Genomic DNA, 12,785 nt, shown 5'->3' with positions numbered 1-12,785 from the left:
GGCCGCCGCCTTCGCAGGCAAGTGCCGCCCGCCCGCGCCCGCGCGCACCTGTCCCGCGCGCACCCGCACGACCAGCTGCACTTGACTCGCACCTGGCTACACCTGCCCTCGTGCGCCCCGCACTGCCAGTTTACACATGCCCCGCATACACCCCCACGACCAGCCCACACATTCCCGCGCGCACCTGCCCTCACGCAGTCCCACAGCCAGCTGTGTATGGCACGCTTGTGCTCTGCAAAACCAGTCCACACCTGTCACGCACGCACCTACCCCGCGTGTGCACCTGCCCAGATGGACCCCACACGAGCAGTCCACATGTGTCCTGCGCGCCTACTTTGCACCTGCCACGCACCCACCTTGTGAGACCAGCCCACCCACCCTTCCTAAGCACCTCCTCACACCTACCTTGTGTACCCTATCGTCCGTGCACACATGACCATGTGACCAGCCTGGCCTTCCCCTGCATGCACATCTGCTCCCCGAACCCTTTTTCCTTATGCTAGTCCACCTCTTCTGTACAGCACTCTGCATTCTTTCTGGAACCTTCTCGGCACCTGCTGCTTGCCCTGCTTATCTTCCCCGTCTGTCCTGGGTGCTTGTGACACGCGGGGGCAGAGGTCAGACATGGATCCTGTCCTAGAGTAGTAGCCCAAGGGTGGGCATGTCTGGTCCCCTGAATTCTAAGGGCCTGCAAAGGGGTGACCTGAGGGCTGGGGAACGAGACAATGGTCACCCACCCTGGGAAGGCCAATGGCTTTCTGGGGCATTGACACCAGAGGTCAGCTGCCCGTCTGTCTCCCACATGTCCCCTCCTTTCCACTACGGATCTTCCCTTTTTCCAGTGGCATTCTCATCAGGCCCCCTTCCCAGAGGAAAGCCAGTACGAGCTGCTGGCCCACGTGTTGTTCCCTGCCACACAGACCATTGTCATTCTCAAGCTTGGTGACCCATGGAGCTTCTGGCAGTAGTGCCCTTTAGGGTAGTCCCAGACCATGCCCCAAAGTGGTGGAGACTTACCCTAGGGCGTACCCCTTCCCAATGGGAGTGTGCCTGGTGGCCCTCAAGGACTCAGAGCTGAGTGTCAGAACCCTTGGAGAGTAACCTGTGGCTGCGTCACATGTGAGGCGCTGTCCTGCTGGGGGCCGTCACAGCTTTCAGAACTGGACAGTAGCCTCTGGCCCCCACGTGCGGCCGCATATGTGCACGCGCAGAGAGGGCACATGGCCACCTGTTTACGCGGCGTTCATTCAGCCCCAGAGGTGGGGCGGGTGGGGCACACGCCTCTGGCGTGCCTTGGTCTGTTTGGGATCCTCGGAAAAGCGAGGGAAGATGGCTTCGCAGCCCTTAAAGTGTTCAGTTTCGTCACTAAACTCTGGTTTGACATTGGGGTTTTGGACTGCGAAGATTTTCCTCAGGTTTTTGTCCTTTTTGCACCTATTTTTGAATGCAGAAATGTGACGTCATTTGTCATGACATTAGAAAGGCACGTCGACATTCTGTTTTCCTGCAAAAGTGTCTGGTTGCGTACTGCACGTGTTAGGGCAGCGAAGCGCTGTGCTGTCAATGTCTGCGGCCGGTTTCCAGGTGCGGACCTCGACAGCACGCGTTGGCACTGAGGCCGCCTCCCTGGGCACACGGCCACTCGTGCAGGCTGTAGACCTGAGCGTGTGTTCAGCCCGGCCCCGCTGCCTGTGGGCTCCCGGGGTCCACAGCACGTGGTCTGGTAGCGGAGACGGGTGGGGGCCAGGTGTTCCCAGAGCAGCCGGTGAGTGCGAGTTAATGGAAGGTGCAGAAATCTTTCAACCAGTATTGCCAGAGACGGCCCCAGTGTGGGACACTCTGGAATGCTGTGTGACCCAAGGAGGCCAAGGAGGAGCACGGGGGACAGGCTCTGCAGAGGGGGCGCCCGAGCCCAGGGGCCTGGGCGCTAGGTGTGGGCAGTGCGCCGATGAGGGCGGGTTTGGGAGTGATAGGCGGCTGAGGGGGGAGGGAGAATGTGAGGGAGGTGGACACAGCGGGGGTCTGGGGACACAGCATTCAGTCACCTGATGGTATGCGGTGGAGGCGAAGGGCGGGGGTAGCCTGAGTGAGGGGTTGGCCCATGCCGGGGGTTGGGGGTGGGGTGGGCGAGGGGCCCCACTGGGGAAGGGGCGCATCAGGGGCCCTGTGTGGGACAGGGTTTCTGTGGTCTGATTCCCCCCGGAAGGGCTGTTGGGCAGAGCCTGGGCCGCAGGGCGGGCATGGCACGCTTTTCACCACAGCGAAAGGCTGTCCTGGAGGCCGGCGGCCTGTCTCCTGGAAGACCCAATTGCTGCCGGGTCGGAAAGTGTCGGTTCCGCTCCGCGTGAGCGTGTCCGAGGTGCAGGCATGCGCTGGAGCTGCGTGGAGGCCTGGTTCAGATGGCGCGCTGAGTCGGGCTCCTGTGTTGCAGAGGTGACCACTGTGACGGTGGCCAACGTGGGCGCCTCGGCGGACAATGTCTTCACGACGTCGGTGGCCAACGCTGCCTCGCTCTCGGGACACGTCCTGGTAAGCTGCCGCGCAGGCTCTCCAGGGCCACCTTTGGGTGGCCTGCTCCCCAGGGTGGCCCACTCCCTGGAGCCTGCTCGGGCCTGGGCTCAGAGGGCACAGCCGCCACTCTCCTTCAGCCTTGCCGTGGCCGGGGAGTGAGCCCGAGGACTGATGGACAGAGGGGGCCTTCCCAGCCCCTGCCTCCTTGCCACACGGCCCTGGGGCAGGTGGGGGGTGCCCAGCGTCCGTGCACGCCCAGCTTTCCTCAGCGGCCGGCCCTGCCTGCTTCTGGTCACGGCTCCAGATCCCTTTGGTCCCGCGTCGTCCCTGTCACCTTACAGCCCAGCGCCCTCCATGCGTGCCATGCGCACCGGGGCCACCCGCTCTGTCACGCTCTGAGCAGCGTCTGTGCCCTCAGAGCCTTCTGTGGCCGTGCTGCAGCACATTGTTCACCCTTTACAGTCAAGGCTTTTCGGGACTTGGGGGCACAGCTTGTTTCCGGGGTGCACACTGGGGGTGGGCGTCTCCAGAAAGTGGACTGTCCCTGGGACCTTTGCCGGACTGTTAAAGTTCTCTTCAGCCTCGATGGCACTCTTGGGACACAAGGCGCCTGATGGCAAAGTTATTGTCTTTTGAGTGGCAACAAACAGAAAACGCGCCTGAACCACTGGGGCGGAGGGTGGAGGGCAGAGGGGGACGTGGCCGATTTGAGGGGTTTGTCCCGTGTGGGGCAACGCCAGGCTGGTGGCCATGTGGTGCTCCTGCGCTTCCTGCCGGTCACTCCTCCTTGGCAGCAGGTTCTGTCCTGTCTGTCCGTCTCGCAGGACAGGGGCCCTGTGGGAAACCGACCAGGGGAGGGGTCTTGAATGTGCGTGTGCCCCCTGCCTCGGAGGAGGGTGCTCTCAGGCTCCCATGCAGGCAGAGACACCCCTATTCTAGTGGAGGGCTGCCAGGCTCAGCGTTCGCCTCCGGTGGGGCACCCTCCCAGGCCTGGCGGGGCGGGCCTATGCACGTGTGTGCACGTGTGCGTGTGCGTGCGGTCGGGGCCCCTCAGCACCACGAGGAGCTCCCACTCGATCCCCGAGCTGAGGCGGCGTTTCCCAGTGTGAGGAGCGTCTCACTCATGCGGTTGGCAGGAAAGCACCTGGCCATCCCGGATGCTGCGCTGGGGCTACTGGCTTGGGGGCCCCTGGTCCACCTGAGGCTTCTGAGGGAGGGCCTGATGACCAGCTGGGGTGAGCACCTGGTGGGCAGCACGGTGGCCTGAGCGCCAGCAGGGACGGGAGCTGGGGCTGGCCCACAGGATGTGGGCAGGTTGCCGTGGCCTCCAGGGAGGAGAGCTTTGTCCGAGGGCGGTCTGGGAGGCCCCAGTCCTGAGTGGCTGTGGGGAAGGGGGCCTGCACCAGGCCTGGCTGTGACTGCAGATTGGCCTCTCAGGTGGACAGTGGGGCACTTCCTGTTTCCTGGGCATGTCTATGGTACACGCTTATTCTGTGACTTTGACCAGCAACGTCGAGCATTTGCTCAGGGCCACACAGACCTAGCATTGCCCCTTCTTATTCTTGGCTCTGTGTTTAAGTGCTTAGTGACATCTTTGAAAGAGACCGCCGAGGCATGGCAGGTGTCCCCTTGGTGATAGCAAGGACCCCGTTGTAGGACCACGCCCCACCGCACAGGTGACACGCCTGGCAGCCATCCCTGGGTGTCCGACGGCATGCTCTTCCTTCTAGTCTGGTAGGACAGCCCTGCAGATTGGGGACAGCCTGAACACCGAGAAAGCCACGCTGATTGTCGTGCACACAGACGGAAGCATCGTGGAGACCGCTGGGCTGAAGGGGCCGGCGGCCCCGCTCACCCCAGGTGAGGGCCAGGAGGGACCTCGCTTATGGCTGCGGCGCCCCAGCTCTTGGGCCCCGGCCCGCGGGCTCGTTGTGGGTAGGGACGGCTGTGGCGGTGAGCCTAGAGTGCCACGTGTGCCCAGGGAGGCGGGGCTCCCAGGTGGGCACAGCTGCCCAGAGCAGAGGGCGGCGCCGCCCGTGCCAGCCACTGAGCAGTGGACGCCTGCCGCTGGGGTTGCACTGAGCCCATGAGCTTTTTTGGACCCTCAGGTGCGTCTGGTGTCTCACTGTCACCATGCTCTCTTTGCCAAGGTCCTCAGTCCCCCGCACCTCCTCTAGCTCCCGGCCAGGAGAAGGGCGGAGGCAAGTACAGCTGGGACCCGTCGGCTTACGACAGCGAGCTGCCCGTGCGCTGCCGCAACGTCAGCGGCACCCTGCACAAGAGCCGGCTGGGCTCAGGTGAGGCCGCCCCGGCCAGCGGGGCGCGTGCGCGGAGCGGGGTGCATGCGCGGCAGGGTCAGCGCGGTGGCCGGAGGCCTGGTCCTGAAGCGGCCGCTGTCAGCGCGGTGCAGGACCACGGACAGTAGCCGGAGTTAAAGCAGGCGGGCACTGGTGGCAGGGGTGGTCGCACGGGCCTGGACGGGGCATCCGAGGAGCTGGGCGGGAGGCGGGAAGGACCTGGCCCAACGTCAGTGAGCAGGAGCTGGCAGCAGGGCATCGCGGTTCACGCCGATGGCTGCCGTGTCACTCCAGGAGGCCGGGGCCGGTGCATTAAGCAGGGGGACAACTGGTACAGCCCCACGGAGTTCGAAGCCATGGCGGGGAGAGCCAGCAGCAAGGACTGGAAGAGGAGCATCCGCTACGCTGGCCGGCCGCTGCAGTGCCTCATCCAGGTACTGCTGCGGGAGCGTCTGCCCGTGAGGCCCGCGACTCTGGACCAGGCTCTCGCCTCCCTGCCTGGCCTCCTGACCTTGCGCTAGGGCACGTGATGTTTACCCCAAGGACCGAGGACTGCTTGGTTGGGTGGGGCCAGGCAGGGGCTCCTGGGGTATGCTGGCCGTGCTGTGACTTTTGAGACACCCGGCCTCCCCACCCTCCAGTTCCCTCCCTGGGGGAGGCTCCTAGGTGTTGCTTCCAGCTCAGCTCTTGGGGAGTTGACAGAGGGCGCTGTAGGGAGGAAGGAGGTGGTCTTGCTTGGGCGTGATTCACAGGAGCTGAAGGACAGAAGGTTCTGGCTTTGGGGTCTGTCTTTGAGGGCGGTTGCAGAATGGCAGCCGTGGGCTTGACGGCGCACCAGGCCAACCGCGGTATGTCCGGCACTGTCTGGTTTCAGGACGGGATCCTGAACCCTCACGCTGCGTCCTGCACCTGTGCCGCCTGCTGTGACGACATGAGCCTGGTGAGTGCCGGGGCTCCCCGCCCCGCCCGGACCAAGGCGCTGTTCCCCTCCGGGGCTCATCTTTGCCGCCGTCCCTGGCACCCTGTCGGGCCACCGGGGCTGTCATGGTTTCTCGCCCAGGCCCCGCTCTCCAGCACGTCTGGTGACTGATGCCTTGACAGGCACGCGGCCGGCCTAAGTGGCGTTCAGAGGACAGGGAAGGAGACTCCGTAAGTGGCGGACAGCTCCTCCGACAGCACGTGAGCGTAGACCGCGGCCTCGCCCACGGCCCCGCGCTGACGTGCGCCCACGGCCCGCGCCACTCGGCGGCCCGCCCTGGGGGCGCTCCAGTGAAGCCTCTGTGTTCTCTGCAGTGTTCCCTCTTCCTAAGCTCTTAACCGTTTCACGGGTTTTAATACAGATGCACGATTGTGGCACTAACTTGTGGCGTATCCCCATGCCAGTCCTGTTTCGACCTTCCTTAGTTGTTTTTTCCTTAATTTTTTTTAGGTGAGGCAACCCTCGGTTGACCTCACAGGTTGCAAGGACCTCGTCAGCTTACAATCCCTTTTTTTTTAAATTATGTTTTATGCCTGCAGCGCTTGGTCTTCCTAGGTGGTCTCCCATCCGAGTACTAACCAGGCCCGACCCTGCTTAGCTTCCGAGATCAGACGGGATCGGGCGTATTCAGGGCGGCATGGCTGTAGACTCTAGTTTTAATGTTGTTTGAAAATGTCAAAGTTAGCTTAAAGCTGCTCAGTGAGGCTTCCTTATTTTGGTTGCTCATGTGGTTAGTCACAGGGACATGCGAAAGAAAATTTAATTGGGGGGACACGTCATGTTCTCGAGTGGAAAAACTACTTTAAACTGTCTAGTTCACGTATGGCTCAGACGACCAGTGGGACGTCTTTGTGCAAACGGTGAGCGAGTCCCGCAGAACTGCCCAGCGGGACTCTCAGCCGTCTTGCGGGCACGAGGACAGTGCGAGCACATCAGGTCAGGTCCCTGCAGGACAAGACGTGGGGGTCCCGAGCTGTCGGCATCACAGACCGTGCGGAGTCTGTGTGCGGAGCTGGAGCTGCGGTGGGGAGGGCGGGAGACCCGGGGCTCGGCGAGCCGTGCCTGCCGGGCGAGGAGGTGCCCAGTAAACGTGCCGGCTCTGCGCAGCGGCCCCTGACTCCACAAACACGCTGACTCCAGAACGTGTGGGGAGGGGCGGTGGGGACCGGCGGCCTCGGCAGCCGTGGGAGCAGAGACTCGCACCGGGGGCCTGAGGGCGGACGGTGCCGTGGCACAACCAGGCCGCGGGGCTGGCGGGTCCCAGGGGCCTACCAGGGGCCACTTGCGGCGGCTTCTCGACACGCGGCGCTGGGACAGTTTGTCAGCACAGATGGCCTCGGCCTGACCCTCACTCCTCACGGACGAGCTCAGAGGGGTCGCAGAGCCAGGTGTGGGACGTAACTGAGACTTATAGGAGAAAACGTGGGGGGAGACTTCGTGACCCGGGGTCCCTCGCATGGGTCCAAGGGCACAATCCACGAAGCGAGAATGTCGCTGTGTTGGGCTGCATCGTGCTCTGGCCGCAGGAGTGCGGTGCGGAGTGCCCTAGGACCGGCTCCCCGAGAAACAACTGTGGCCATGAAAACGGTGGCAGACGACCACCGCGGCCTGTGCAAAACCGGCCCCCCAAGACGTCCGAGGCTGACCACGTCTGGCCTCTGCGCCGGGGCCACCCCTCCCCTCTCTCCAGGGGGGTGGGCCAGAACCGGGCCTTCTCCCCACTTTGGGCGTCCCATGGGGGGGGCTCCCGCTCCCCGGCCCCCTCAGGCGGCTCTTCCTGTGGGTCAGGGGGGCCGCACCCCAGCGTGGAGGCCCAGTGAGTGGCCAGGAGCACCCGAGGTGAAGCTGACTGTCACTCTGCTAGACATGGGCGCTGTCCCTGGCCCTAGCTTTCGAGAGCCGTGGAGGTGACAAGAGTGGGCCCCGGCGCCGTGATGTCACGAAGGACGGCAGCAAAGCCAGCACACAGGTAGCAGCGGCAGGAAGCCCGGAGGGGGTCCGTCTCCACAGTGTAAGAGGCAGAGAAGCAGAGGTGTGGACCGTGCAGAGGGAGGGAGGCCGCAGAGGCCCCGCCTGGCAGGGGCCTCGTGCCCAGTGGCGGACAGGCCTCGAGGACACGCTCACGCCCGGGCTGTGGGAAGCGCGTCGGGAGTCGTCCCCTGCCGGGCTGGGAGAGCAGAAGCGGATTTCCCCGTGGTCTGGAGGCCGGACATCTGAGACGGGTGCTGACTGGCTTCCTGGAGAGCAGGCAGCTGCCTTGTCATGTGGCAGAGGGACAGATGCCCCCTCACGGCCTCACGGCCTCAAGAGCCTTCGTCACCTGACCCAAATACAGCCACACCAGGGGTAGAGGCCTCCACCTGTGAGTCCTGGACCACGGGTGGTCCATGGCAGGAGGTGTCTCGTCATAAAGACGTGGAGACCGCGGACGAGGTGGGGCAGGCCCTAGGGTGACAGCAGAGCACCCGAGTTGTGTGCGAGGACCAGGCTGGGCCGGTGCCGGGTGCGTGGGGCGTCGGGGTGTGGCTTTTTCCAGAGGTCGGGGACACGCAGCAGGACAGTTGTCCTCGAGGGGTCGGGGACATTGTCCTTTGCAGCCGTCGTGTCTGGGCCTTCGTGGGAACGCGTCTGGCACATTCGCTGTTTCCTGTCGTTTGTCCGTGGGCGTTTCTCGATCAGTTAATTACCGCAGGCCGTCCTCCCCCGGGGCGTCTGGGGACGAAGCGCCTGCTGGACCGGCCCTCGCTCCCGGCGGCCGTCTCCCCTCTCTGCTCCGTTCGTCCTGCCTTCCGGGAGCGCCTGGGCGGTCGATGCGGATGCCGCTCTGGCTCGTTTTCCGAGCCCCGTGACTCCCACTCCCCTCCTGGATGACTCTTCTGCCAGGGAGGCGGGGACTCGAGAGCCGCTCTCGTGTGGGTGCTCGCAGCCCAGCATCGGCCTGAGGCTGGGGCACCACCTCAGGGCCACCATCAGCCCGCCCACCGTCTCCCTCCGCCCCCGCAGAGCGGTCCAGTCCGGCTCTTCGTCCCCTACAAGCGACGCAAGAAGGAGAACGAGCTGCCCGCGGCTCCGGTGAAGAAGGAAGCCAGCAAGGGCATCGCGCTGCTGCCAGCCACCGCCGCCACTGCCTGTGAGTTCCTGCCAGGCGGCGCGCCACGCCCGCCGGCCACCACGGCCAGCGTCCCTTAAAGCAGGCCCTGCAGGGCTGGCGGGTCCTCCTGTGTCCCCTTCCTGCCTGCCTGCACCTCGGGGACCGGCCCCCGGGGTGGGAGGGCTCCCCGCCTGTGAACTGAGGACAGTGTGCGGCACACACTGCTCAGGGGAGGCTCCCCAGCCTCCTGGGGGCGTCAGCGTCTTGCCGTCCTCGAGGCAACGTCTCCGCCTTTCGGCCTGGGCAGCTTCCGGAATGCCCGCTCCATGCCCCGCTGACGTGGTCTAGCAGGGGGCTCGCGGCGTGGGGGCGGGTCTGGCTTTGTTGAGAACCGTGGAAACGTGGGAGAGACGGACGGGGAGAAGTGGGAGCCTGACAGCTGGCGCCCCCGGTGCAGGGCGACCCTGCGGAGACGGGGTGCAGACGTGCGGGGACACCACCGTGTTCTCCTTGCTCTTAAGTCAAACTACAGAGTGGGTTTTGAGTTGTTTTAAATTTTAGTTTTGCTTTCGACCAGGCAGTTCTTTCGCGTGTCCAAACCCAAACGTTGCAAGCAGCACGTTTGCCATGGGAAGCCCGCCGCCCCTGCCACGCCCGGCTGTGTCCCCGCAGGCTCCCGGGGTCACTGCCCGCCGCCCCTGCGATGCCTCGGTCCCCATAGGCTCCTGAGGTCACTGCCCTCTTCCGTGTCCTTGCAGAGGTGACTGGAGCGCGTCCAGCATGGTGTCCATGTCCACGCCTGGGTCTCAGCCACAAGCCTTGGCCCCAGTGTGGTAAAGTAAAAAACACTTCTACTTTTCAGTCACAGTGACGCCCTCGGGACAAATTGCCACCTCTGGTGCACTGACCTTTGACCGGGCGTCCACTGTGGAGGCCACGGCCGTCATCTCGGAGAGCCCGGCCCAGGGAGATGTCTTCGCGGGAGCCACAGGTGAGTCCCAGCACCTGCCCCACCCGCCTCCCCTCTGCTGGGTCGGCATCTGTCAGTCGTCTGGTACCAGGCGGGGTGACCAGGGGTATTTGGTTGGTGAGCTCCAGGTGGGCCTGAGCTTGGGCAGGAAGGGGTGTGGGGCAGGCGGGAAGGGGAGACAGGACAGGTAGGGGGCGGATGTGGCAATCACTGGGACAGCCCACCTGCCCTGAGAGGCTGAGAAGGCTCAGTCTGGTGACTGCGCTCAGGAGCAGCACTGTCCCTTAGACACAGGGCACGTGGCTGTGAACATCGCAGCAGCCACAACAGGGGGCGGAACGAGGGGTGTGTTCCAGACGGCATCGCTGTGGCAGCTCTGGCCCGTGTGGCAGGAGCCAGGCTAAGGGACAGCGCAGCTCTGGGCAGGCCGAGGTGTACGGCCTGTGTGGCCAGTGCCTGGGCCGCGAGGCCATGCCGTCCTGTCCTTCCTTGTCGCCAGTGCAGGAAGCCAGCGTGCAGCCCCCATGCAGGGTCGGCCACGCGGAGCCCCACTACCCCGGCTACCAGGACGGCTGCCAGGTCGCGCCCTTTCCGGAAGCCGCTCTGCCAACATCGCATCCCAAAATTGGTCAGTTCGGGGGATCGCCGCACACCAGGTCCTCGGACTTGCTCCTTAGGGCGCTGGTTTGGTGCCCACTGCCCATGGGAACACGGCTGCGCCCGGTCACTTGGGGGTCGTGTACGGCTGCCCCTGCTACACGTCAGGCTGCTCGTGCACGGAGACCGTGTGGCCCACGCCGCCCGAGGCCCTGCCGGGCCCTGTGGAGGGCTGAGGCTCCGCCCTCCCCACGAGGACGCCTGTGCCCCGGGCGCGGCCTCGCTCCACGCAGAGCCGGCCGGGGCTGCGGGGGAAGCGCCAGCGTGAGGACCTGCGCCTGGGCGCAGGCGGCCCTGACGCCGCGTCCCGTGTGGGACAGACTCCTGCGTCACCGCACTCTGCGCAGTGCTGCGTGGGGCCCCTGCGTGCCCGGCGCACCAGCAAGGCCACGGCGGACGGAAACGTGCTCGTGGTTTGTGAGCCCAGCCCTCTCGTGCCCGCGCCCTCGCCTGTTCGCTCCTCTCGCCCGGGTAGACGCTCTCCGACCCCGAAGCCCCCTGCGCTCTGCCCCCCACGCACACCACGCCCCCAGCTCCTGGGCCCAGCCGCGTCCTGGGCGATGGCGTGCCCCGCCCCGTGTGGCCCTCAGCTGCTTGTCCCACGGTCCACTTGCCCGTGCACTGATTCGTTTCAGTGTGGACTCAGAGTTTGCCCTTATTGTCTGGGCTGTAACCTGTTACTGTCATTATTTGTTCCCGAATTGTCCGCGATCTGGCCCCTTGTCTCTTGAGTGTGTCCTTACTTTCGGGCACAGGGAAGTGTTGAAGGCTCATGTTGGGGTTTTGGGGAGTCCTGAGCCTTTTAGTAGGTGGTGTTGCAGAGCCGAGTGCCAGCCTCGGGCCTGGTGAGCTGGGCCGGACGGTTGTGACCGGAGCTCCGACTGCCCACGTCCAGCGACCTCACGTGGGCAGCTTGGAACGGGCCGCAGTGGAGTGTCAACGCCGAGAGCCTGGCCCGTGCTGCAGACCCGGTTCTCTGGGGAGGCTGCCTGTTAAACACCTGCTCTTGGGCGTGCGTGCCCCAGGTCGTGGGCACCCCAGGCCGTGCGTGGAGTCTTGTCCCCATCCCAACCTTGGAAACCGTAGGGGTCACTCGAGTCTCCTCTCTTTCCATCTTTGTAACTTTCTTCTCTGGCTGAGAAGCCTCGGTCCCGTTGTGGGCGGCCACAATGCCAGGAGAGTTTCTGCGTGAGCAGACACGTGGCCAGGAGACTCCGGGTCCCCTTTGTAGTTAACTTTCAGTGGAGGCGACATTGGTCAGTGGCACCGCACACACGTCGGGTGTGCAGCCTTGCCTCCGTGTCTGTCGCGGGCTTGCCCCCAGAGTCCAGTTTCCACCTGCCCCACGTGTGACTGCCTCGGCCCCCCCGTCCCTGCGTCTGGTTTACTGTGCACGTGATTGAGTCCGGAGCCACTTCGCTCCCGTCATTGTCCTCTCACCGGGTCCTGCAAGGCCCGTCTGTGGTGGCCCCACACGGGCACGTCCTGCTCGCTGTCCGTGTGTATGTCACCTGTGGACATGTGGCTCCCACCTGTGCGTGTGGAGCTCTGAAGACATTGGGGGCATTTTGGGAGGAGGCCCTGGGACAGTCACCCCTACCGACCACTGACCACCCTGCTCCCCAGCATCTGACGACAGCGTCCAGTGGGCGATTGACGCGGGCACCTGTGTGACACCCGACTCTGGTTTGCTTCCCACCATCTAGTGCTGACGCCGCTGCCGGCCCTGGCTGCCCCGCCCTCCAGCAAGCCCGCGTCCCCCGTAGTGGTCAACGGGCTAGAGATGTCGGAGCAGCGGAACTGGCTGTACCTGGAGGAGATGGTCAACTCGCTGCTCAGCACGGCCCAGCAGCTGAAGACGCTGTTCGAGCAGGCCAAGCAGGCCAGCTCCTACCGCGAAGCCGCCGCGGCCCAGGCCCGCACTCAGGCCGATGCGGAGCGCAAGGAGGTGAGCCCGGCTGGCATGGCGGCTGGAGACACCGTGTCCGCCGCTTGGGGCCAGCCGCTGGCCAGGGTTTCGGGTTCTCGCAGATGGATTGGTCTGCCCACGAGGACGACAGTCGCGTGTGCCCGGCCGGCCCTTCTCGAGCACTGACCGGGATGGACGTGGCGGTCCTTTCGAGCTGTCACATAGTAGGAGTGTCTCGTGTGCCGTTAAGTTTGGAGAACCGGCAAGTGTGTCTCTGGGGCAGCTGTCAGGGCGGGCACTCCCTGTCCCCACCCCCAGGCCCCGTTGTGGCATCTCCCCCCGGCTTCTCACTTCGTCCTGCTGCAGCAGGG

At 64.8% G+C, this 12,785-nt stretch overlaps 1 protein-coding gene and 1 non-coding gene across 12 annotated transcripts in view; one reads left to right on the top strand and one right to left on the bottom strand.

The window, feature by feature from the left end:
• Positions 1-40: 40 nt before the first annotated feature.
• DEAF1 (DEAF1, transcription factor) overlaps positions 41-12,785 on the top strand; it is a 21,288-nt gene continuing 8,543 nt past the window's right edge. For 2 of the 11 annotated variants that reach the window (XM_025046329.1, XM_025046328.1), the window contains exons 1-10: positions 44-1,584; positions 2,432-2,529; positions 4,242-4,371; positions 4,662-4,808; positions 5,103-5,242; positions 5,683-5,748; positions 8,791-8,917; positions 9,741-9,869; positions 10,353-10,476; positions 12,212-12,453. In XM_025046329.1, coding sequence (XP_024902097.1) covers positions 1,221-1,584; positions 2,432-2,529; positions 4,242-4,371; positions 4,662-4,808; positions 5,103-5,242; positions 5,683-5,748; positions 8,791-8,917; positions 9,741-9,869; positions 10,353-10,476; positions 12,212-12,453 — 1,567 coding nt within the window. In that variant the 5' untranslated portion in view covers positions 44-1,220. Of the gene's footprint in view, positions 1,585-2,431; positions 2,530-4,241; positions 4,372-4,661; positions 4,809-5,102; positions 5,243-5,682; positions 5,749-8,790; positions 8,918-9,740; positions 9,870-10,347; positions 10,477-12,211; positions 12,454-12,785 lie in introns of all 11 variants that reach the window. The other 9 variants (XM_025046333.1, XM_025046331.1, XM_025046330.1 and 6 more) reach the window with 7 other exon arrangements.
• Positions 6,318-6,436, bottom strand: LOC112479272. The gene has a single exon (XR_003046136.1). It is a non-coding gene; the product is annotated as a 5S ribosomal RNA (ribosomal RNA).

Source organism: Pteropus alecto, unplaced genomic scaffold (assembly GCF_000325575.1).
Source record: "Pteropus alecto unplaced genomic scaffold, ASM32557v1 scaffold43, whole genome shotgun sequence".
In the NCBI taxonomy this organism is placed as follows: domain Eukaryota; kingdom Metazoa; phylum Chordata; class Mammalia; order Chiroptera; family Pteropodidae; genus Pteropus; species Pteropus alecto.
This window is presented reverse-complemented; position numbering and strand designations above follow the sequence as displayed.